Raw genomic sequence first — 26,281 nt, forward strand, 5'->3', positions numbered from 1 at the left:
TTTTAAATAAACAGCCCAGGACTGAAAGTGGAAGTGTAACTGAATGGCTGAGGTCATGGGTTAGTGCAAGAGGATCTCATTTTATTCAAATCACAACTGGCCCTGGTTTGCATAGTGAGCACAAATTGAGCACTGCAGACAGTGGTGTTACCTCCCAGACACAAAAGGGTACATGAGGCAGAAATATTGATGAACAACACCCTGCGAAAATCCAGAACAAGCCCTTTCCTGTGAAGTGCTCTGTGTGGGGTGCCTTCACTTATTAATTAAATTGCTTATCCTTGCCTGGCTACACGGTAGTAAATGACGAACAGTGGTTACGGTCTTGTGAGCTACAGGATCAAAACTACTGTTGGCCACAGATTCGATTCTGTGGTGTAACGGGCAGCACTCTGGACTTTGAATCCAGTGATCTGAGTTCAAGTCTCAGCAGAACCTGTGGCGATGTTTCCCTTTGCCTGGGGAAGTGGTTCAGTCACCGTCCCGGCAGATCTTTAAAAGCCATTTAGATTTCGAGCTTAGCGCTATGGTTCAGTGGAGGACTTGTTGGTGTTAGGTCAGAGGGTGGACTCGGTGATCCTGGAGGTCTCTTCCAACCTAGATGATTCTGTGATTCTGGGAGCAGCATATGAAAGGTTTTGGGGAACATCTCTCTGACTATGAGCTGACTTTGTGGGTAGGAGTGCCACGACAAGTAGGACAGGCAGCTTCAAGCTGCTGGGTGCCATTGGGAGGAGGTGAACACGCAGTGGTAATTGGTAGCCTGTGGGTTATCAGCATACCCTGCTAGTTCTGTGTGAGGCAGACTAAAAAGTTTCTGTGCTGCATATTGAGCTGTAGAAGGGCTGTGCTTCCACCTGCAGACCCTTTACCAGTTCTTAATTTCAGAAAACTCCCTGGTGGCCTGGTTCAGACTTCAGCTCTTCTCAATATTCATACCCGGCAACTAAAAAAAAAAACAACTTATAGTTTATGTAGCATGACAAATATCATTATTTTCTCTTGTGCATCTGATTAAATGTTCTAACCACCAGACCGAGGAGGATGGGATGACTCAGGTCTGCTGCCGACATTGGGTTTGCCCTCGGTCCCCGTGGGAGTTGAGCTGTGTGTGATACAGAGAGCTGCTCGGTGCTGCTGTGAGCTTTTTTTCCGAGATGGTCCTTTTTTTGGGTTCATCTGCAGCCGTATGTTGGAAGTACTTTTTAACTTTCTAGCTGTATGGAAGAATGTAACATCCACCATCAGGACGTGCAGCTGGGTTCCTGTGCACGGAGGGGGAAGCAGCACAGCGATGTGTTGCCCACTTCAACATTTTTTTTCCCCGTTGCTTGCAGACATAGTGTCTGGTCAGTTCGGTGTTATCCAGGTGGGGTGCTTTGTTCGGTTTGCAGCATGAGCAAAGATGTGTGTTTGGTGTGCCTAGGAATTAAAAGGTACTGCCACTGAACTTTCTTTCTGCAAAGAGAGTGCTTATTGCAGGAGGGCTTGAAAGTCACAGTTAAATATTTGCATTTATCAGTTTTGTGCTTTATGTTTTTTTTTCCTGTGCTTTGTCCTGTATCTAGGCAGGGTATTTTGGGATGGAAACATCTATTGCTGGCAATGGAGAGGATCAGTTTTGTAAGTGACTAGCAGAGTAAATAAGCTAAACCAAAAAGCCACATCAAGTGTATTTGCTGCAGTCAATCTTATCTGGATTAAATTAAAGCACTGGATGAGGCTGTCAAAAATCTAGGTGTGTCATATGCTGAATATGCATGTTGTGAACTTGGGCAGATCTGGCTGTGTCTGTGATGATGAGAAAGTATTTATAAAGCATCGTGGAGCATCTTGCAGTTACACTAGAGCTGTCCATGGCCTCCTAAAAATGGAAAAGCAGACACCTAGGTTGTTTTATGGAACAGCCAGAGGATGAGAGTTTTGGCTAGTGTTTTGGAAGAAATACAGGGCAAATGGTGTGTAGATTCGATGAGACCATGTGCTGGCTCTTCAGCTGCTGTCTCAGGTGTAGCTCCTCTCTCTCTGCTGCATTGCGAGCAGCTGGAGGCAGGGTCTCCATATACCTGCTGACTTCCAAAGTTGGGCCTGGCTTGCCATCAGGTCTTACTGCGTGGGTTTCACTGAAGTCAATTTTTTGTCCAAGAAAAAAAAGAGCAAGGCCACATAGGTTTCATAACTACTTCATTTAAATCCCTATAATCATTATTCATGTAATTCAGCCGACGCACCTTTTTAATGCTCCCGAGTGCAGACGTGTCACAGGGCTCTCCCGGCCTGACAAGGAGCCCTCTCTGCCTCCTGCCTCCCGGAGAAGCTGCAGAGCCTGTCTGTGGCGCGTGGCAGTGTGCTCAATGGGCTCTTTCACCTAAGTGTAAAACTTGGCTGCCAGGTAGGTTTGGAAAGACACACTGCCCTGCTGTTGCACAAAGAGAATTGTTGCTCCTCGGGGAAATAACAAAGTTCAAGTTCTGGTGCCAAACGTTATAGGATGCCGGCACAGAGCGCATTTGCATTCAGAGACCTCTGCCTTGCTGCTAACAAGGACGGATTGTGCAGGAGGAAAGCATTTGCTGCCTTCCCTTCAAGACCTGTGCAGTAACGAGTAGTGTTGCATTAGAGTTTATTCATTGCCTGAATACTTTTTTCTTAAGACATCATCAGCTGGCATATTCTGTCTTAAACTGGAAGAAATCTGTTTGTAATAGATTGCTGTAAAATGATAGAATAATCTCCCTGTTCAGTGACAGTCTGATTTTATGACTAAAATATACATAGAAAAAGGATGCTAATTTCTCCTGTATTCCAAGCAATTAAGTGGATTTCTGGAGAAGTTTAAAGCTAAAAGGCAAAGTTGCGGAGTAGTTAAAGGCAATTATAAAGTGTTAATCGTTTTACAAAATATCCTTTTTTGGCTCTCAACCAAAGGATTAACTCATGGTTTATTGCATATAGAGCTTTCTGTTTAAAAATTGGATTTTTATTTTCTTCATCAAGCTTAAGTTTTTCTTATCTGCCTAAAGTGGAGTTTTTGGAAGATGCAAAGGATGCTGTCCTGGTGAACTCAAAGAAGGGTTTCTGCTGCTGTTGTAACGAAGGATAAGAATTAAAAGCCAGTCCCTAGGAAGTTTTGTGAGAGCCTTGGTTAGGAAAGCATCAAGATCTGTCAGGTAGAACAGGTGGGAAGGCCTCAAATACTCAGTGACTCCAGAGTGATTCTCTGAGATGGAGATGGCCATGTCCTGGGTGCGGGTGGAGCCCAGGATGGGAACTTCCCAACAGCAGCAAGGCGCCTGGGGAGCAGTGCGGCAGCACGGCGCTGCTCGAGTGCTCAGCAAGAATAATGCTTCCTTTCTTCTGCTCCCGCTCTTGCTGAAGCACATCTCAGTGAAATGCTCATCAATTACAGCTTTCAAAATGTACTTAATGGTGTTTTTTTTTCCTCATCTGTAATGTTTTCTTGTCCTGGCCAGTTATGTGCAGATTGGCGCTGTAATGGGTGAGTGAAACTTTCCAAGTTCTCTAATAACTTCTATTATCAGCTCAGATGGGAGCCTGTGATCAAATAAATGTCAGGTGTTACTTGCTAGAATTGTACCCAGGATTAATGGAGATCATTAATTCAGCAGATCTTACATCTGCACTGTCTGCTTTAGAAAAAGCATAGATGTTGGAGAGTAGAGGTACTTCCTGTTTTGTAGCAGCAGCTCAGAGAGACTTACATGTTAAAAGCAGGGTAAAATGGAGCAGTGGTATTGTCTGAGTAGAATTACTTGTGCACATACTAGCTTAGACCAAAATACTTGATAAATCACTGTTACAAACTGCAATGTGGAGTTCATAGACTGTAGCATCCAGCACTCTGCTTGAATGATTTTGGTGCATTCAGTGACTCAGTTTGACTCCTCTATATGTTGTGCTTTATAGGAGTAGATTTAATGTATGTACATGTCCACCTGTAAACCAAGCGGGCTGTATTTCCAGTTCAGAGCAGAGAATTCCCAGGCTCATGTGGGAAGGTTTTTTCCCATTTCTTTTTTTCTTTGACTCCAGAGACGTGAATTCACACTTTCTTTTGACCCGTTTCCAAGTTAGAACAGTTCCTGCGTACCTTCCTCTGCAGCCTCCCTCTTTCACAACTGATGTGCCTGCTGGGGGTGAATGAGCGGTGAGAGCAGGACTTTCCCTCTCGTAAGCTGCTGCCACCTCTGGGTGCTGGCTGGGCAGCAGGAGCGATGCGGTGACTCTTCAGGTTAGCTGAAGAGGAAGGTTAGCTAAGGTTATTCAGGAGACTTTTTCCATTATATTTTCTCAGAACTCAGATTTCTGGGTAAACCCAAGCCAGCACATAAGCCTGCGCTTTAATTTTGTGTTTATGTGTAGTCCTGCAGCTGGTTTTGCTGGGAAAATGCAGGTGCGCACACTTGGGGAGAGAAGTGTCAGAAAAGGGGCTCCCCTTCTGCGCTTTTCTGTGCTTAATATGAGCCAGAGCTCTGCTGCTGTCCTCCCGAGGCCTGCCTGTAAGTTTTAGCTCTTAATTAGTGTTCATAGCCATCTGACTTTAATGGTGTAACTCCTCCTTTTGGGGGTTTTATATATTACTTTCCCTCAGCTAGCAATCAGAAGCTCGGAGGTTCACTTCCCTGCTTCCTTGTTTCGGAATGAGTTGCCTTTTTTTTTTTTAGTTCAACTGGAGGATAAGGCCCACAAGTAACTATTTAAAGGGCCTGCTTGCCACAGATTGAGGAAGATCATGGGCTTTGTTAACCTTCAGCCCATTGAAGCAGGGCTGAGCATTAACTGCAGCTCTGCTGGGCTCAGTACTGCCATGCTTGATTCCTGAGAGAGCCCTGCCTTTGGAAATGAGCTCCTATCTTTTACCCAGGGTAGACTTTCTTCTTGCCATTAAGAAATGAACAAACTTGAAGCCTGCATTCCTGTTGCCTTCAGAGACATCTGTTTAAAGAAGCCAACGACTTCTGTGCTGAAATTCAGATCTGGTGACCTGCTCTATCTTTGTCCAAGTCAAACATGCACCCAACTTGGCTGTTCAAACTCTTGGGTGATCTGGCATCCTGTAGAGCAACATCTAGCTCTTGTGGAAGTACAGTGGACTTCTACTGAAAATTTTCTACTTCTATTTTGGTCAAAATAGTAAGAATACATTGTTTTCTTAAAAAGAAATGTGTATTAATAGTCTCTTCAAAAGGGAAAAAAAGCCACCATCTAAGAAAATCTTGAACATCATTGATTTGTTTGGCAGGTTTTGCTGTGGAAGTTTTGCATTTCAAGTCATTCAGTAGGAGAAACTTAATTGTTATCTCTGTGAAAATATAATTACTGTGTGAGATAATTGGTTGAAAAAATACATTATTTTTCACATACAGGAACCCTGTCAGATGGTTTGGGAGGAGTTTGATATATGTTGCCTTTACTTAAAGGAGTTGCTGCTCACGGAAGCTCCCAGCAGACGGAGTCGGTGTGTTTCCTCTTAGATAAAGCTGAATTTCCTCTCTATAGCTTGGCAGTCACCTGTCACCTACAGAATATTTAGAATGAGAAACCCCTTCCTTTGATTATTTTTTTCCTGAACACTTGCTTCTTGATTATTATTGCCATTAGCAATGGAATGCTCAGAAAATTATCTGCCCCCGACAGAGCAGCAGTGTGTTTATGCTTTAGATCAGTGATGGTATCTTCAAGAGAAGAGGTTTTGCATGTGTAGCATTTTTTTTTTTTTTACTAGGATAGTAAGTCTGTGCTGATCTCCAGAAATGCTGGTTTTATTCCAGCAAGTGGGAAGCTTTTCCTTATGCTTGGATGAGAGCCCGCCTGCAACATCCCACTAGTTTACAGTTTCCATGTTGGTTTACTTGAATACATCATACCAGAAATTGAAGTACATGCTACTCTGATGTATTTAAAAATTAAAAACAAAAAAATGGTGCTATTTTATTTTCCTCAGTCCAAGCTGCCAGGAAGACATCAGGCTTGGGTTGAGATTCCTGTCAGTTAGCTTCAGTTGTATTTGAAAGGCAATTCATGGATCCTAGTGTAGTAAAAAAACAACTCAACTTATTTTTCTCAGTGAGTCTCTCATGGCAAGTATGTGTGGCTTGAGCAGTGAAAATCTAGCACATGATAGCGAAGGATAACTTGTGCTGTACGCCTCTGGGTGTAGAGCAGCCCTTCAGAGAGGACTCAGCGGTCATAACTCACATGACCCCTCTAGTCCTTACCTTCTGCTAGTTCCCAGCCTCTCAAATGCAAAAATAAATCTATAGCAATAACCCCACTGAAACTGAAGTTTGGCCCTGAAAAGGAGGGGGCTCAAATACAGGTGAACATCAGGACAAATCTTTGATAGCCTCAAGTGATGGTTTCCTGCTTCCAGGAGATGGCCATAAACTATATGAATTCTACTTTTTTTCCTTTGTGCTTTATCCATACGGGTGGCAGCCTGGGTAGCATGGCAGTTATCTTCCCCCCCGTTGGCATGTCAGAAAGGCACGAGTATTAGCCTCTTCCCTCAGGCAAAGCACTGCTTGGTCTGGAGTTGGTGGAATCCAAGGCTGCAGAGCTGTCCTGCATTGGTTCGGGATGTGGTGCCTGCATCCATCCCGCCTGTTCTTAGCTGTGCTTTCCTCGTGGCCATGAACCGCTCTGGACACTCTGCAAGTGGTCGTTGCCGTCCTGTCACCTCTGCGTGTCACTGCCCTGGGGACCAGCACCAGCTGTTGGCAGGGGGCTCGGGGCCAATCCTGCACCCTGAGGGCATGCCCCGTGCTCCAGCAGCCCGGGCTGTGGGATTTTGTGTTCAGAGATAGCATCTGAGCGGATTTCTTGCCTGTGAAGGAGTTCCTCTCCAAAACAATGACGTGCCGGCTGCGTCCCCGTGGCTTGGGTGTTCTGAATGCTGAGCCTTTTCTTCCCCAGCCCAAAAGGAAGTTGTAGTTTCGCAGGGAGCGACTTGCCTCTCGTTCCACTAGGAAGAAGGTGGAATTTGCTTTCTTTCCTTTTTTCCTCTCCTTACTGGGTAAGCAATTGTATCACAGAAAGGAAGTGCCTGCAGTGATTAGATGCCGTAGCCAAAAGGTTTATCAAACTACTAAAGCCATAAAACGGTGTCATTAATGGTGAAGTGGTAACAGCAAATTGGCTCTTCATCTCCCAATAAAATCTGCACAGCACTGAGAAGTGGTGTAACGAGTCAAAGCCTTGACTGTAGGCATAACTCTCCAACAAAAAGCTCGGGCGACCGATGCGTTTCTGAGGTGTGTATCTGCATGAGCACGCTTCCTCAGTGCGGGCAGCGGAGGGGTAGTGCTGCTGTTTGAGAGGTAATTCTGGAAACGGAGCGGCATGCTGCACGGGGAGAATTGTATGCCCAAACCAGCACTCTCCAGACCCAGCCACTTACACTGCAGGGCTCAGCCCAAGACAGGCTTACAAAGGAGCTTTTTCATGCGGGATGCTCGGCTCTCATTGTGTTTGTATTATTCCACAAGAATGCAAGCCTTAAAAAGGCAGGCGAGTCAGTAGGAGAGCAGTAGGTTCAGTTTCAAATAGGAATCTGAAGCCTTTGAAATGTCTCTGCCCCGGTGGTATCTGGCTGGCTCTTGTTGCAGGGATGTGTTGTGAGGGCTTTGCATCTTAAAGCAGGGTGCTGTGAAGTTTGGTTAGGGTAGTTTCAGGCCAAAGGATGAGCCTTTAGGGCTAAATGAAATACCCATTTTTGTAGCAGGCACAGCTCTGTTACTCGGAGGTAATATGCCTCAGTGTCTTTGTCAGAATGTGTTGATATCCTCGTGGCAAGTGTCTGCTCTCAGCACACACTGAGAATACTGTAGCTTTGATTTACTTAAGCAGCTATTTTAGTTATAGAGATGTGCTATAATGGGATTTGCACAGAGCCTGCATTAGCCCATAAAGTCAGCCTTCAGCCTCCCTCAAATAACGTGATTCGGAGGAAAACCTTTCCAAATGGATCCTGGATGCAGTGATAACATACTGGTTTATACAGATTTTCAGGCTGCATTCAGAGATGCTAAAAACACAGACAGATTTCAAATGATGATTTAATTGTTTACAAGTGAGTGTTTTCTGCAGCATACAAAAGAGAGGAACTAATCCCAAAAGGCTTTTTGATATAACTTGAACAGATGATTTCCTGACATTGTTATATATCCTGGTTTAAGGCGATGAATAATTAGCTATTTAAGTTTAAAAAAAAGAAAAATACCTTGAGAACTAGATGTCAGCTGAAAAGCTGTCAGTAAATTTGGAACAGCTTTGCATGTCAAGTTGATTATAGCAATGAATAAAAGGAATTACCAGGAAAATGAACCGTGCAGTGTGCAGTTTCTAACTTCAGTTTCCCCACGGTTCCTCCTGTCTCATTCTCCAGATTCCTAGGGTGCTCGTGATATTATCAAGCTGTGGAGTTCCCTTTCACAAGCTCCTTTACTGTGGGCAGCTCTCTCTTACTATTTACTCCACTTCATCAGTGTGCAGTCAATTGAAACTTTACATTCAAGGATTTCCCCCCTCCAGCCCCAGATGCATTAATAGCAGCTTTTGTCTGGCTTCCTGAAATACGGAAAGCCACTTAGCACACAGCCTCAGGTCGGGGCGATGCCCGGAGCCAGGCAGCTCTGCTGAGGGCAGGTTCTCCTGTCCTCTGCATCCAGCAAGCTGCTGGTTTTCCCCCCAGTAGCAGTGGCTACCTCGTGTTTTCCAGCGTGGGTCAGATGGGCTCGTTCTCTGCATAGTCAGCAAGCAGCAAAGCAGCTGCCGCTTCTATGGACTGAAGAGTCTGTAGGGTTGGATGGTACTGAGTGAATTGTGGTAAAGAGGTCTGGAGCCTTTCTAACAAGAGCATTGTTCCTGAAAATGTGATCTCTGCATGTGTCTGTGTAACAGCACTGTGGGAATGGAAGCTCTTCAGGGTCTTAATTCATGAAGCAGGTGGGACTAAATGAACGTTCTTTGAAATTCAGATGCACAGAGTTATTTTCAAGTTGTGTATTAAAGTTCAGAATATGATCGGGCTGAATCTCATGACACCAACATGTGTGGAAGGACTGATTGTCACGAGGTGAGTGGGAACGGAGGAATCAAGTTAAGAACTCCTGATAGCCAGGGTGTTGCTTGGGCAGCATCACAGCAGTGTCTGGAGGGCTATCTCGTGACTAGATGGCAATTGCTGTTTGCTGCAGAATGCCTGTCCTGGTACCCTGAAGTGGCAGGCATCATGTTCCTATCAGCATGACTGGTCAGGCAAAGCCATGCTGGACACCTGGCTTACAAGGAGGGAGAGGCTCTGCCAGAGGCAGCCGGGCTTTTAGGGGAGGAGGCTTAGGGAACATAGATCACGCATGGGCCGACAGCAGTGGTGCATGAGAAAAAGAAAAAGGAAATTGAGGATGGGGATGAGAGGTTCCTCCCTGAGAGCCTCTCTGCTCAGGTAGTGAGCAGTGGCAAAGGCACTTTGCACTGGGTCTTACTGCACCCTGTTACGCGTGTGCCTGCGTCTTGCCGTACCATTTCAATGCCTGGTGTGCAGCAAGGCTCGGTCAAGGATGATTTAAAATCAGTGCTGTTGGGCATGGGTAACCCATGTGTCCCATTTCAATATAACAACGTTGTCTTCAGCCAGTCATTCATCATGTGTGCATGCTTCATGTATGTCCAAAATAACGATCATTTTTGACTGAAGTAATTTTCCTACTGGTCCAGCATAAGTACCGTAGAAGTGCACGCCAGCACAGTGACACCAGGACGAAACTCAGCTCCTACTGCGTGTTCCTAAGTACTTGGCTGTTTGTGAGGGGCTTAATGGCATCACATGAATGGATTGGTAGCTAAATGAAGGATTGACTAAGCTAATCTCTGTAAGAATCCTCTTTAATGAGTTAATGAGGTGTTCTTAGGGCTCTCCACACACACAGATGCTAACGAGAGTTTTTTCCAATTTACCAAGTGGTGAGCTTGGATCTGCATCCGAGCTGATAACAGAAATGATGGGGAAGTTCTGCTCTCCAGGGGAAGATGTTTTAGTTCTGGCAGTAAAACTGCAGAGGGGAGCCAGAAGTGCTGCCCTACCTGCTTATTCCTTACGTCTTCGTGTAGCATGTGGAACAAACCCAAAGGGTGGTGCTCAGCTTCGCTCAGTACTTGCGAAGTCTGAAAAGCAGCAGCTGTGCTTCAGGCATGGCTGGTTCATTGAAATATACTTTATCTGTTGCATCCTTTAAAGATAAGTGTTACCAAACGATGAGTTCAGAAATTTCCCAGGAAGACCCAAAATGATGTCCTGGTTTTTATTTTCCTTCCCTGCTAAAGCTTGAGTGCATTAAGTTTAAATTGAGGAAATGTCTGCTTCTAAATTGATTCATCAGGGACACTCCTCCATAAAATTGGGATTTTTTCAGCTGAAGCAGGGAAAGGAGGAAGGCGAATCCTGGTGGCATTCAGGGCGTTGGGGTGTTTGGTGGTGGGATCGTGTTCTGGCCATGCCTGGGTGGGAGGTCGCACTCTGCCTCCTGTAGGTGGGCTGCTGCTGGCCTGACACCTGCAGGGTGAATTGGTTATCGGGAAACAGAAAGCTGGGAGTGTTCGTGGGGTGAGGGGGGGAGGTTTTGCAGAAGTTTTTTTTTTTCTTTTCATTTTTGCCCTGGCAGCGCCTGGCCCCTCTGGCCGCTTCCCCGTCACCTGAAGGCAGCCGCACATCCATCAGGCACAATCTGGCTTTAATGCAATCTTCAGATTTCATTAGTGTGCTCTTTCCTCCCTGTTCCAGGTCATTAATGAATTTGTTCAGCGAGACCTCCCCTCAGCTCAATACAATGCCATTTATCATTATCGTTTGTTTACAGTCCTGCAGCCAGTTCCCGATTCCAGGGCTGTGCACTGGTCCTTTCCAAGTCTTCTTGAATTAAATTCTCAATTAGGATTTAGTGAGACACGGTATCAGATGCTGTCCTGAACTCCAAAAATATGACCTCGGCTGTGTTTCTCTTAGCTGTGCTGTCTTTAACTCTATCAAAGAACAAATAAAGCAATTAAATTTGTCTGGCAGGCTTTATAAAGCTGTACAAGCTGCTGATCCTCATTCTGTTACCCTCAAGATTTTTAGCTGGATTTTCTTAACAAAGATGACTTCCCATGGCAGTTCTTTTTTTTTTTCTTTTTTTCTTTTCCCTTTCCCTCCTGAAAGACCTTGGGCTATGTGCCCTGCCACGTGCTGTCATCGTCTTATTTTTTGAGCGATCCTGCCCATGATGCTAGCGGGATGGAAACGCTGCCTGCGTGACCCAAGCTCTACCAGGATGCACCCCTCGAAGTTTCCATTTAATGCTTTTCTGTAACATGTTCCTTAGCGCAGGCTTTAATTTTCTTCTGGTATCTTGTCCGGAAAATTTAGACAGATTATCTATTTCTGCTAGATTAGCATTGCACGTTGTCTTACAGGTTTGCATTTTATGTGGGAATTTATCTGTGGCCTGGACCTGCAGGAGGTGCAGCCTGTGAGGAGAGCTGAGCAGCACGGCTGTGCTGTGGCTCCTGCCAGCCCTTCATCAATGATTAAGGAGCGCAGGACAATTGACCCTTGCTCCGAAAGGGTACGAGACATCATTCTTAAGCACAGATTCGAGGAGGTGGTGTCGGGGCAGCTATCCTGTGTCGTGTCAGGGCTGAAAGATAAGCCTGCCCCGAGTTAATAAATAAAAACATGAACTGTCCTTCTGCCTGTGCCTGGGAGGCAGTGCCTGCGGCCTGGGCAGCCAGCACACTGAGAAGGTGGAAGCAGCACATGGACAGGCGTTGTACGGACTGGGGAAAGCATCCTGATGGGGGTTTTAGGCCTGGCTGAGGCAGGGGGCTGACTGCACAGTGGGGCTGGCACCAGGCCGCTTTCGGGAGCTGGACCCCCCAGGGCTACAGGTGGGATTTGTTCAGAACGGGGCCTCCAGGGATCCTTTGGGGATCAGTCCCCAGCAGATTCAGTTTGAGGCTAAAGCACTTGGTCAGGTGGTATGGGTTGCCTCGGGGTAATGGTTTTTAGGGAAGCGTTGGTGAGTTTTGGGCTATTTGCAAGCACCGGCTGCTATCGCAGGCTGCGGAGGAGCTGCTGCTGCCTGAAGCTCAAGAGCCCTGCTGCAGCTCGGGCCCGTGAATGGCTGTGGCCTGCTGCAGAGCTCCAGAGGGAGCAGCTTCGTGCTGCTGGGGAGCAGGGCGCTGGCAGCTCTTAGGGCCAGCCCAGCTGCTGGTGACCTCGCAGCCCTCCGATGGGCAGAAGGCACGGGTGCTGTGCTCCGGTCCTGGGCAGCTTCTTGCCGTTGAAGGAGCTGTCGTGGTTTACTGTACCAGCCGAGAGTTAGAGCCATTTCTGCTGCAGCCTTCAGCTATGAAAGAGGCTGCAACTGTTTCTGGAGGTGAAATACCCACAGCCCATATCCAGAGGCGTCAGGTACATCTGGTTTTCAACTGCACTGTTGCATGCCGCAAGTCGCTCGGCACAGGGGGAGTAATCTGCAATCTGTGTGAAGCTGCTCAGGACTAAGTAGCTGCGAACTGACATCTCTGTTAAACAGTCTCAAGTCCTGCTGACTTGCTTCAAGTTAAGAAAGCATAAAAATACTGGCCTTTCTTCCAGCTGCCCTGTGCCTGAGTCAAAATGACCTGGCAGCCCAGGTTTTTTCACCTTTCCAGTACTGCTTTCACAGGCTTAACATCTGAAGCCCTTTCTGGCACAAGGAGCTGTCATGGTGTGGCAGGGTGTGGGTGAACCTTTGCCATGCTTCAAATATGAGATGATGAAATTATTCATTGTTGGGCTGTTTTTATTTGCCTTGACTTGGGTTATCCAAACTTTGTAACCCAGGCAGGGCCCCATGCACTTCAAAACTGAGTGGAGCTGCTTGTGAGATTCTGTCGTGTTCCAGTGAAGTCCTGGCCCGAGCTGCTCGCCCACCCTGCAGCAAGCTAGATGAGGAAATGAAGTTGCTTAAAAATATTTTCCCCCAATAGTTTGTTAGTTAGGATCAGTTCTCCAATTTGGCTCACCCCATGGCCACCCAGCTGTTTGGTTTGTCAGAGGTAGGGGTTGGCAGGGGCCACGTGGGCTGACACTGCTGTGAGGAGCAGGCTCGTTAAGCTGTGGGCAGTAACGCGCTAATTGACTTGGGGCTGGAGCAGCCCGATGCCCAGGCGTTGTGCACATCCCCGTATGGCCACATCCCCCTGCAAGAGGACGCCGGGCACCACCTGCATCTTCCTCACGATGGCTTCAGCTTTGCTCTGGGGTTCTCCCATTTTCCGGGGCTCCCCCACCCAGCACTGCCGGGGCTGAAGCTGTGGCTGCTGAGAAGTGCCGTGACCGTGTCTGGCTGCCACGCACCACATCCAAAAACTCAGGTCTGTGGCTTGCAGTGCATGAGGGCCGGCTGCCCCTTCTCTGCCCCGATAGCTCGTGTGACTGGAAGCTGTGTGCTCGCCGTTGGCCAGCCCGGTGCTGGCTGCACCCCCCGTCCTCAGCAGGCGTTGGTTTCCAGCCCGCTGCTGCGATGGGTGGCAGGAAGATCGCCGTGCTGATAAGGCACTAACTTCTTCCTGAGATACATTAGTCAGTCAAACGGTGCTTGTGGAAAAAAGTGGGGTAAATGCGTGAATTTCCAGTCCTGGTGTTTCAAGATGAGTCTTTCATTGAATCGTTGTTCTTATGTCTAGTGGGCTTTTTCCTTTTTCTTAGCTCCCTTCTGGCAGAGGGGGGAAAAAAAGTCAAATAAATAAAAGCTTTTACACCCCTGTGCTTGAGCCTCCAAGACGTGCATTAAGGTGTCCAACAGAAATAATAAATGAGGATTGAGGTGGCCTATGATTACAAGCTGAGATGTTTATGGGATTGGTGTATTTGCTTGGAAAGATCCTTTGCAGAGCAGTTAGGTGTGTGTTGCAGAGGCTCTGGGTACATTACTGCCAGCGTGGCCTTTGTGGCTTTTCCTCTTTATGCAAACAATCTCTGGGAGCTTGTTGAAGGTTACTGGGGGGGGAGGAATGGTAAAAAAATAAATAAATAAATAAAAAATCCAGGCTTACAGACCACCCGGGTGGTGCTCACCCTTTTCCCTGAGTCACTGCTTGCTGGCTCTGGTGCTGCTCTTGAAGGTGGCAAAAAGCAGATCCACAATCCCGTTCTCAGGTTTTGACTCCTTTGTCTCTAGGTGACATCCTGGTGCTCGAGCCCTGCTCCTCAAAGTGTCTGAGCAGGTTGGTGATGCTGCTGCCCTGACCTCTGTGCCTTGTCCTGGGAGGATGCGAGTGGGGTGATCTCAGGATTGCTCTGGTCCAGGCTGGGGCTGCCACAAGTCTCTGTCCCCAAGTAATCTGTCGGGGGGCAGGGAGGCTGTTGGGGTTGATTTTTTATCTGAGGGTTACAAGTAAGGATGCCGAATGCTTCCTACAGAAGGTGCTGTTCTTGGTGGCACGTGACATGTCACACCTCTCATGCCAGCTGTGCGCCTGCCTGGCTTCTGTCCCTCCCCTTAGCAGAGAGAAGGGCAGAAACCTGGGGAAGCAGCAGTCCGGGACGTCTCTTCCAATCCAGCTTCTTACTTTCTGTGACTACCCAAAGGTTTTGAGCCAAGTTTGAGCGTAGGGTAGAAACCACAGGCAGGCTAACAGAACGCGGGGCCATAAAATGAGTCAGCAGAAGAGCTGAGGCTGCGGTGCCCTGGCGTGGCTGGAGCCCGGGGCTGCGATTTGTAGAACCAGCGCTGCCTGCACACGGTGGTCCTGCTATGTGGCCCTGCCTCGGAGAGGATGTGTTATGTGTCACTTTTAGGATGTTTTGTGACTTAGTCTGAAACCCTGGTGGCACGGCAAGGGGCGCTGGGTGGTGCCAGCAGTTGTTCTGCTCCTTGTCCCCCTGCCTCATCCCCAGCTGCTGGGTCCTGCTTTGGGGCTTCTCCCCGTGGCCTCACTGTCCATCCCGAGTGTCGTGCTTGTCCTGAACTGCTGAAGGGACCGATTGAGCTGTAAAATAACCTGTGAACAAATGAAACAATAAAATGAAGAGCCTTTTGGGCTGCTTCATGTGCGTGGCACTGCTGGAACAGGAGCGTTGTGGTTTTGGGCTCAGGCACCTTCCCCACCATCACTGCTGCCTGGGCTGCCAGAGCCACTCGCAGATCACTGCTGTCTCTGGGGATGGTGAGAAGTGACAGGGCCCTTGTAAACAGAGTGAAAACCAGTGCATTGGGCAAAAAAGCTTTTCTGCTGTCTGCCACGCAGGAAACGAAAGTGTCCAGCCCAGTGGTATGGCGGGGGCGGCGAGCGGAGGGCACGGCAGCGTCTGCCTGCCTGGAGGCAGCCTTGGCCCACCACCAAAAATGCGTGTGAGTAGGTTGAGGCATGGATTGGGTTATCAAACCCCATGTCTCTTGAACCAGCGCTAGGAAAACATTTTTCTGTGGCGTGGGAGAGAAGCTTATCGTGTGGTTATGGTCCTAGATGGTGACTTGGGGATTTCTGTCCTATTTCCGACGTGACCTTGGAGTATTTGGTTTATTGGTCTGTACCCCAGTTCCTCTGACTCTTCCCACGGTTTGATTTCGGGAAGGCTGCAGTGTCTGAAAGCAGATCTCTCCTGCACAAGATTCTGCACCTTGCATAACTTAGGGTAACCGGAGCCGAGGCCCGTGCCGCTGTACACGGTGTCACCTTCCAGTGGGAAATCTGCCCTGGCCCCGATCACCTCCCAACATGCCCGAGTTGGGCCATGCACACAGCAGTGTCGTAGCATTTACACTCCAGTGACAGCTTCTACTTCACCAGCACTAGCCACCAGCAGCTCGTAGCATTGGGAAGCAGCACCCTGACATTTGGGGTGGGATGGTTGCTGCAGTCCCCAGGGTCTGGCTGCAGCAGCTCTTGCGAGACGGCGGCTGGCTGCTGAGGTGGGGCAAGGTTCACTGGGACAGGCCAAGCAAAACTTGGACAGAATGATGTCAGTTGTGTTGCGGTTCTTTCCACAGGCTAAGACAAGTGATAAGAAAGGGGAACGTTGCTCCCTGACGCAGGCTTTCATTACCAGCTGTTAGGTATCAACGCGAGCAGCTGAGTTGGGCAAAGCAGAGAGGCAGAAACTTTGGAGAAAGAGTCAGAGAACGGCTAGGGTGAGAAGGGACCTCAGAGATCATCTAGTTCCAAACCCCAAAACATCTTGTAAACGTTGCAAATCGGACATTTCCAGAGTGGGTGAGGGAGCTTGTTACCTTGATGCATTTTTTTCTCTTCTTGTTTAGTTTACTGCAGTCATAACCTATTAACTGATAACACAGACTGCCCGGGACTCGAGCACCGATAGGGTATCGGAACCTACTTAAGCTGGGATAGCTACTATAAAGGAGTGTCAGTATTTATCATGAGCTGTAACCATGCTCCTCAGGTACTGCTCTTCTCTTGTTTTGACCTGATGACCCTTCTGTTGCTGTTTCAGTGTGGTAATCAGTCATAGCCCCAGCGATTCAATATTTACCTGTATGGAAAGACGAGCAATCAATGGGTTTTTCACGTCCCTGCAGTGACGTCCTGCCGTGCCCTGCTGCAGGTGCAGCATTGCTTTACCCGACTCGTCCTTGTGCTGCTCTGTGCTCGGGGTGCTGATCTCTTCCTGCTGCAGGTGCCATGGTCCTGCCTGCTCTGAGCCAGCAGGAGCCTGTGCTGAGGTGGGCTGTGGTTGGAGGCAGTGTGCTGTGTAACAGAACAATTTCAGCCTGATTTTTTTGTGACTTTGTGAATCGCTGTCGTTTCTGGAAAATCTGACCTTTGCTGTCTGATTCTTTTAGAAAATATTTTATGATATTTCCACATTGCTGTTTTTTCCCAACAAGCAGCAGGCTTTGTACAATAATGCTTCTGTGCTGAGAGATAGCCAGAAAGTAAAAACCAACGGGTCTGCTTCGGCATGCAGCTGTGCTCTTACCAGCCTTGCAGGTAGGCCGGGGATCTCTCACGGAGTTAGCAAATACTCAGTGTACGTAGCCTTTGATGCTGATTTCTAACTTCTTGGGAGCAGAGCACCCACAAGTATAGTACAGGCAAAATGCACTACATGTTAGTGAAAGGAGCTGATTGTTTTGGAATAAGTGTCCTTTTCCAGCTCCTGCTGTACAATGGCATTGCGGGATGTTATCCCCCCAAATGCATTTATCTTAACGCCCCCCTCCCCTGTCAGCAGCTAGAACGAAGCCTCTTTGTCTGCAGTGAATGGTGTCATCTTAGCAACCACTGCAGCTCTCAAATCCTCTGCTCTGCTGGGTCCAAGGGGTGAGATAACTTCCTGCCTGGCAGGCAGCGCCAGCGCAGGGCCATCTCTGCACGCTGCTGTGCCCCAGGCAGGAAGCGAGCGGCTGGGGCTGGGGCTGGGGCTGGGGCTGCCTTTAACAGGGTCATCCCAAGTGGCAGCTGCAGGTTGGGAGGCACTGGTCCCTACAGCGAGGAGAGAGCATGCATTTTACTTTTTTGCTGGGTTTATTTCAATTATTACTGTTATTTTAATTCAGTAGAAAACGGATTTGGTGTCTGACCTGCAGGTTTGTCTCTAAAAAGCCCAGTGCATAACCGTGCTGAACCATGATTTCTGCAACTCACCCACTCATTATTTCTATGTTATTTAGAATTTGGAAGCAGTAGGGTGGTGTTCGAAAGGGGCACTTCCAAACCATAGGCTACATAGGCTATGCAATCTTTTTTCCTCTGTTTTTGATATTACTGGTGAACAGGAAAAAAAAAGCCTGAAAACTTTCACCTACTCCCAGTATTAGCTGTATATTTGTTCATTCATCTTACTAACAACTTCCTCCGTTATTATGGGAGAAGTAATTTTGAAAATGAAGTCTGCCCTTTAATCCTCCATTGCCCAATGCTTATGGGGGGAGGGAGTTCTGTCTCGGGTGATGAAACGCTGTCTGAAGTCCCGTACACTTGTTAGTAACAAATTCACATAATTAGGCTCTTGGCTCTGAAATGTGTGGATTGCGACTGCAGCAAGGTTAATTGCCTGTCATACTGCACGCATTAGAATATAGATAAACCTTAAAGCTGTTAGTCCTGGTTTCTTGTAATGGTAAAGCTTGTACTGCTGGGATCTAAAAGTTAGAGGCACTGCTGAGCACGCCCTTCTGGTGTTGCTTTTGTTCTCACAGCTGTCTGCTTTTAACTAGACACCTTCAGGTGGTTGTACCTACTGCTAGAGCTGTGCTGAATCCTGATTACTAAAGACTGAGCCCTAAAATTTGATGAAACTGTTCATCTCGGTGTCAGCATCCTTGTTTTACCTCTTTCTGGTGCTGCTGCCTGGCACTGCAGGCCACGCTGGTGCTCCAGCATGCCGGGCCACATTGGTGACACCCGAGGGATGAAGGAGATGAGCTGCAGACCACGAGCATCATTCCACTAGGCACAGAGGCTGGGAGATCTGCAGCCCTCCTGGGTTTACCTGTGGGAGCCGTGCCACCCAGTGCCTTGGGTGTTTCACGAAGCAAACTAAAAGCAGAGCTGGGGCTGAAGGAGCCCAGGAGGACAGGTAACTGCTGCCCGAGCCTGGCACCTTGCGCAGGGAGCACCCGGCTCCCTCATCAGCTCTCTGCGGCAGCCAGCAGGGGCCGGTGGGTGGCTGCGGCCCTAGCAGCAAGGCTGGGCTGCCAGGCGAGGGCTGTGGTCCTCGTCACCTCGCCCTTAGCACTCAGCCACTCGCCATGCAACATGCGGCTTGCCGTTTCCTCACTGTGCCCTACCCGGTGGTGTTACCGAAGCGGCAGTGCAGCTGGGGGTGGCACACAGCCGGGTGTTGTGGTGGGTGCGCGGCGGTGCTGGGCAGGGCTTCCAGCCACGCTTGTCATCCGCTTTTGGGCTGAGTCATCTGCTTTGCCTTGAATTATTTTGTTTTACAACTTTCATTTTGGCTAACGGATCTGTTTTGCTTGTATTTCACTCCACCTGCTCAGTTCCTACGCTTTGAGGAACAGTTTTCTATCAAACACTACCAACCCATGCCAGTATTATGAAAATATTTTTGTCATAATTAATAAATCGCCTGATACTTTTTTCTTAAGCTGTGAGGAATTGAAAAAACTGAGTACTCACCTATCCATTTTTCAATCACAAGTACTGGAAAGTAGTAAAGCTGCATTGTTCTTTGTGGCAATGCAAGAAAAGAAAAATACACGTTGCATAGATTGAAGTGAATGCCTGCCTTGAAGGGTTTACAGTGTTTCACATGTGAGGGAATGCATGAATTAATAAGGGTGATTTGTGTTCAGTGTTCATCTGCTTGAATCAGCACACTCCTCATGTTCTTTGTTTCACTGCATGGGCTGTAACTAGCAGGGCCTGTCAACATGGGAGAGCAGGCAAAGCAGCCGGAATCTCATAGAGTACCTATAGCGCTGTAAGGAGAGTTCTTCAGCTGAAATCTACTTTATAGTAACAGTGGTACTTGGTGCCACATCCTCATGGAGGTGATCTTCATTGGCTTCAAACTGGGCATGCTGCAGCCTGCTGCAATGCTGCTGAGTGGGGCAGGGAGTGCCTGGGGGTGTGCTAGGCCACTGGAGGAGGCTCTTGGGTACCAGTCCATGCTCGTGCACTTGTTTAAGCTTCATTTGTAAGTTCTGTTGTTACAGAAGTAAGTGTCTGACGCACTTCGTGGTTCTGAAATGTGTATGAATTCGGCTGTGTGATGGAGTATTTTTTCTGTAAAAGCAAAGACCTTTTTGAAGCGTCTGTCACGGATGTGCAAAAGAAAACAAAAATATGTACCTGCTTTGTTCCTGTTTTTGCCCATAAAAGCCACATTGCTCATACTTTTATTTTTTCTGAGATAATTCAGAGCAGCATGTCATGTATGAGTGATGTAGACTCATATCATGGGGGGAGGTAAGTCCCTTTGTGGTTGTGTATAACAGAAATTGGTACAAGTTAATAAGAACAACAGACAAAATTAGGAGGAGGAAAACGAACAGGACGAACTTGTAGCATCACAGTTTAACGGGCTGCTGCTGATGCACCGTGTTCCACGTGGTGAAGTAATGTTATTCAAAACCTGGCTTTTGTTTACAGTTTTCTTTTTCAAGGCTTTTGAAATTAGTAATTTTCAAAAGAAATCTCTTCAGCAAACATTGGACTCTGTCTTTCTGGCTTGTAAATAGTCTGAAGCCTTATCTGTTACATGAATCTCCTGCTCTTTCCAGGATGTTTTATATATACAGTAGCTGCTTCCTCTTATAGAAATAACACCATTTGGAAATGAGCAGTGCATGCTGAAAGAGCTTTTGTCTGCAATCAAATTGGCAGCGACTGAGAAAATCCAGATGATCTCCCAAAGGGGAGTCTGTGCAGCTGGGCCGTTCTTTGTTAAAGTAGTATTTTGCTCTTACTATTTAAGCACATTTTGTATTCTATCTGCCATATGCACCTGCTGGTATTGTGATCTTCCTGCTATGATACCAATGCGAGCGGGACAATGCGGAGCAGTGCTATGACCCAACCAGCACCGCTCAGAGGCCAGCTGCAGAATGAATGAGTTTATCCCTGCTATGTCTGTAAGAGGAGGGCTGGGAGTGCTGACATCATTTATCTTTACAAATGTAAAGCCATCCAAAGACGAGATTCTCTCACCTCTTCTCTCACCTTCAGATGACTTTTCTCCGAGCTTAGCTGATAACACGATATTTGGATTTTGCTGAGGTTTCTGAGTCTCCTGATCTTGATACCGTTTGGCCAGTTGTCAGATCATATCCACTGCACGTGTAAAATAATGGTACCCTCGTGTTAGAACACGTCGATGAAAGATTAAATGTAAGTTAGAGATATGACAGCTGTGATTACGGACTTTTCTCAGCTGGGAACGATTTGTGCTGCCTGGCCCATCCCGTGTTGCATGGAGGAACGGTGTACAGAGGCATTCAAAGCCTGTTTCTTCCTTGAGTTTCTTTTCTGGGCTGATAGCTTGTTTCTTCATTTGTGTATGTACAGTGAATATTAAACCGAGAGCAGCTTTATAGGTACAAATAAAAGTAAAAGAGAACATATACTTTCTTGGAGGAAAGCCAGATTTTTTCCCCATTCTATTCTGTGATTTAGGCAATGAGAGAATCACAACGACCTGAGTATCAGGGGATATTAAAACCCAAAATTAGTCTCAGGAGCCTGATAATCTGACAGTTGAGAATTTACTCTGCTAAACTAAAGCTGTCTAATTTCGACAGATGTGATAGATTAAAGAGAGAGCATCATTGACCTTGTTCCACTTTGTTAGGCATTCCAATTAAGCAGGATGCTGTAGAAACCGAGACCTTGCAGTAATACCTTGGACCAGCAGGACTGAGATTTTAAACGTCCATTTTACTTTACAAGATGTTCCCGTTAAAGATTTTGTTTGAGTACTAATCCCAGAACACTAATGATTGAGTCTCCTGTAGGGATGTTATCTCTTTCTAACCTCTTAATTAACTGGCTAAATAGACAAGTTTTGTGCTTTTGTGTTTAGAAGCTCTTTAACAAGGTTTGAATCCTTTGGCTGAGCCAAGTTAAGGGCTCAGATTTTGACACCAAAGAAGATGCTAGACTACAGTAAATGCACGTTGTGCTTGGGTATTATGTGCAGAGCTGGGGTGAGACTTTCATCAGGATGGCATTTTAATGGGAAACAAAACAGCAGTGTAACTGCTGCTGTTGGGAGGAAAAGGTTTTTGCCAAGATCAAAAGTTTTACCATTATCAAGTAAAACTTTCTGAGAGAGTTGATCTCTCTACACCTTAAGGTAGAGGAGCACCAATCAATTGTAAGCTAATAAAGAAACAAAACAAGGGATTAAATCAAAGCTGCAAGAGCCTGTGTGTGGCTTTGAGTTGTTCTGTAGCTAACAAGCTCTGATCTGTGCCAGTTAGTGCAGCTTCCTCGTTCACCAAAATATTGCAGAGATCCTGAAATTCCTGTGTGATGGTCGGATGTCTGGAAACGGAGGACCTCTGTGAAAGAAACCTCTGTCATCCTCGTTCAAGCATGTTCCTGACATCGCCACTTCAGACCAGTAATGCCTCAGAATGCCTTCTTTGCTTCTATTCCAGAGTAATGGCTCTTCGTCTGCTTCTTTTGTAGATTCAACCTTGTAGTCCCTAACAAGTTTGGATACTCAGGTTAGTTAGCACCATTCCCCCCACTTCTTGCAAGAGACAAAAAGAGACGTGCTGCTGCCTTGGGGAGGCTGGGACCGTGACAGCAGCAGCTGTAGTTCCCAACAGGAGTGCCTGGGCAGGAAGAGAACCAGAGTCTCTACAGAAAACAGTACGGGCTGATGGTGAGGTGGGGAAGGCCTTGGTTTGCAGCTGGACAGCAGCAGAGTGATCTTGTTTATTAGAAGAGGGGATACAGTCCTCAAGGCAGAGCCAGCATCCGTTCATTGGATTGTTGTTTCTTGCATCCTCAGCTTCCTTGTGAGCGTTAGGATCCCAGCTGCGTGTGTTACTCTGCAATAACATTGTGCTGCAGGCTTCCTGTGTAGACAACACAATGAATGGCATTGAATCTCTGGAGATGCCTGGCATGAGAAGGTCAAAGGGACAGAAGGGATTTCACAGAGTCCCTGTGATGTGCTTTCTGACAAGGCAGCATCATTGATTTCCATTCTCGCTGATCTTTGGGAGACAGCAGAGGCAGTGGTGCTTGCATACTGAAGACGAGTGTTTATTTGGAACCTCTCCTTCCAGCGTCCCGTGATGACTGCACAAGTATTTCTATCCTTGTCTTCTGACGGCTTTCTCTTGAGGAAAACTTCTACCTGTTTTGTATTTGTTGCAGCAAGCCTGTTACATCTTCTATGGACCTCACGTCGGAGCCGGGCCTTTGAGTAAAACTGGCAAGGAAGGATGACACGGTGCAATTATAAAGTGGTATCCGAGCACAGAGCACGTCCTGAAGCACAAACCTGTGTGTGATGCACAGCTGGCAATGCGCAGTAACCATCAGGCTGGTTTATGACTGACTCGAAGTGCTGTAAGGACGGGCGTTTGTGCCAGTGAAAGCAGTGCCGTGGGGTGCACACGTAAGTGAGAGAAGGGAATTTCACACTTGGAGGAGGAAACGAGAGGGAGGACAGCAGCTGCAGCAGGTTACAGCCCCAGCACGCTGTGTCCTGCTGCTGCCCGGCCTCAGGGCCGAGGCTGTGGGCACCACTGCCAGGCGGCTCCAGAAACGGCTGTCACTGGAAGCTACGTCCACTGCTGAATCCACTTTCTGTAGAAAGCTGCACACTTCTGCCCTTGAGATAGATGAGGGGAGCAGCTACCAGTGTCCTGTGATGAGCTTGTGCCCCTGGGCTCCAGGCTGCGTGTTGGGACCCTGCAGTGCCCTCGGGATGCAGAGGGGATGGACTCTGCCTCTCTCAGTGAGATGAAAGCAAATCTGGGTGTCCTTGATGGAAGTCAAAGCACGATTTTGGTTTCTAGCAGTATCTTTAAGATCAGCTGATGTGACCAGATGAGCAGCGTGTGTTGTTTTCAGTCCGTACCCCCCAAGCCAGCAGTTCAGGGTTCGGCCTTAGCTGCAAGTGTCTGTTGGATTTGCTGTGAAAGCGTTGTGTGAAAAATAACCTCAGCAGCCTCCCTGTTCTGCCGACTCGAACAGGATGTTAACCATGCGGTTAGCAAAGAATCCCCACGTTTGCAGAAGTATCTCCACATGTTTTATTCTCTTCCTTTTCTAGGGGACAGACGGGAGAGGAGCGCAGCGCTGTTTGTGCGGCGTGCTGGGAGGGCTGCCGAGCGGTTTCTCTGCTCTGGTGGTTTCCTGCACGGGGCTGGGATGAATCAGCTCGTTACAGTTTGTCTCCACTGCCCGCGGGTTTCCTGCCTCGGCTCGCGTTTGGCTGGTGTTTGCAGTGTTGGCATTTGCAGCCCATGCTGTGTGTTCAAAGGGGACAGTGTTCCGGAGGTCTTCTCATGAATTTTTCATCATTTCCACTTTTTTCCCTAGTTTTCTGCTCAGCTGTACAACTGTTGGGTATTTTGCAAGTATGGCTGCAGGTGATCTGAAAGAGAGGAGGGGTGCTCTCGCAGCCTGCTCACCCAACAGGTAGGCGTCTGTGCATCCCCCTGTAGAGGTGTGTGAGTGAGCAGGGCAAAAATCACTTGAGAGCTGAGCAAGCGTTTTTCTTTGATATTTCTTCATGGATAAAACAGTGTCTGTAAACTCAGTTTTTGCATAGTTCCCTTACTTCTGTCTTTTAGAGATGCAGCAAAGTATTGTATTCAAATACAGGGGGGATTCAAATTGTGGTTTCCAGAGAGCGATCTCACCTGGCCAGCTCGTAGCGAGGGGAGCTGCTGGCTTCTCGCCTTGCTGAAAGCAATGTGCGCCGTTCGCCAGCGCTGCCAAAATGTGAAATCCCAAGGTTCCCCAAGTAAGCTGGAATCCAAAGGTGGGCACTGCGTGTAACAAACATGCTGTGCCTGGGGAAGCAAAGCCAGGAGGGTTGCACTTGGAGAACGACCTTAGCTGGGGAGGGTCAGGGGGCGCAGGAGAGGATGGCAGCTTGGCATAGGATCCGTGTGTAGGATGCTTTGAAGACTTCTTCCCCTGAATACAGGTGCTGCAGTAGATGTTGATGGCTGAAGACGTGCAGCAATACACATGCCGTGAAATGGCAAAACCAAGTTCCTTTTTTAATCCCTTCTGTGCTTACAGGCATGTTGAGCTTGTGGAGTCAGCCTCTTGCCTCTGGGGAGGGCAGCTCAGGCACTGGGCACCCCCAGACAAAATGTGTGTTTAACGGTAGTGCCCTCAGAGGGGCTGGGGGAGAAGGCTGCTGGTTACTGTCCTGCCTAACACTGCATTTTGTTTATTTATTTATTTATTTTTAAGAGGTAGCTCTTTTAAGAGCAAAAAATCTCCTGTCCTGGAGAGCCTTGTGTAAGGAAAAAATGTTGTTGTATTAAAAGCTATTTATTATCCCATAATTCTTCTCTCTCAAGTTTTCTGGCTTAATTCAATAAACGACTCAGAAGGGAAGGTTCACAGCGTGCCACTTGTTTGTGGGTGTTGCACTTCACAATGAAGTGGCCGCTTTGAACAGCAGCAACAAACTCCGGGCACTTCTTGCAAGTGCCCAGCAAGCAATTTCATACGGCTCTGAAGTGAGTAAGGTGCCGAAATGCCTGTGGGTACATGGCCCCTGGCAAAAACTTGGCAGTTTCTTGCAGTGACCGTGCTCGCTTTAATTGAGGATTTCTCATTCTTCTGTCCAAGTAAAGAGGGAGCAGCATGTTTTGCTGCCTGCAGAGAAACATGAAAATACAAGTGGATTTGCATGGGCTTACCACTAAAATCCTCACAGTGCGCTCCCTACAGAAACCCCTGGTGCAATCACATCACTGAGCTGGCAGTGCCTAATAATCAGATGCACTGATCTGGGCAAGGATAAGCCCAGGAACACAGTGGCTAAAAACTGAGGGGCTGCTAAGATGCTCACAGCTGTTCCGTTCTCCTGTGCATCCCTCCATGTCCGAGCAGCAAGGCAGGAGCAATTCAAGGTCCTTTCCCAGGCGAGCGTTGCTGGTTCAGGGAGGCTTCTCCTCGAGTGCTGCCGTGCATCAGCCCTGCATTTCTCACCTTGAAATAAAATTCCTTCGCAGCACTTTACGGTATGTTTTTATCTCTGGAAGTCTTCTTCATACAACAGCCTGGGTCCCCTGTTGAGCGATTCTGGGGCTTTCCTGGTGTACATGGAGCAGCGCAGCTCATGCTGCAGAGGAGCTGGCTCCTTGTGTTCGGTGAGAAGCCAACAAGACACGTGTGGACACCACTGGCTGGTGTTACTGCTTGTGCAGCGCCCTGCACGCTGCCTTCTTGGTGCTTTCTGCTTTGAGATTTGCTTGAAACAGTGCCCTAACACAAGCCCTGTTCCCGTTTTATTTCGTTTTCTGTAACAGCTATAGGTAAATGGAGCTGAGAAGGCCTTTGTGATTTTTTTATTATTATTTTTTTTTCCTGCAATTTTTTCTTCCTCTGGTTACTCTGGGATTAGACCTGCATGGCATTAATAGCTGTTGTGTAGCAAAGTGGTTTAAAGTAATAATTACATTTTTAGGGTAGTGAAACACAGCACAGAAAGTAAGAACAACCACAATATGCACAAATAATCTCTTAATAATAGATAATAATTGGATAAATATAGACATTCACAGCTGTGTTTTACATGCAGCGTTTCCAAATCCACTTA

At 47.5% G+C, this 26,281-nt stretch overlaps 1 protein-coding gene across 1 annotated transcript in view; it reads left to right on the forward strand.

Annotated features, from left to right (window-relative positions):
• XYLT1 (xylosyltransferase 1) overlaps window positions 1-26,281 on the forward strand; it is a gene marked incomplete at both ends in the record, with an annotated part of 184,071 nt that overhangs the window by 26,921 nt on the left and 130,869 nt on the right. Inside the window, 2 exon segments of the mRNA XM_084296227.1 lie at window positions 22,165-22,180; window positions 22,183-22,202. Of these exon segments, the coding sequence (XP_084152353.1) occupies window positions 22,165-22,180; window positions 22,183-22,202 (36 nt within the window).

Source organism: Netta rufina, assembly GCF_964035555.1.
Source record: "Netta rufina genome assembly, chromosome: 15".
NCBI classification, from domain to species: domain Eukaryota; kingdom Metazoa; phylum Chordata; class Aves; order Anseriformes; family Anatidae; genus Netta; species Netta rufina.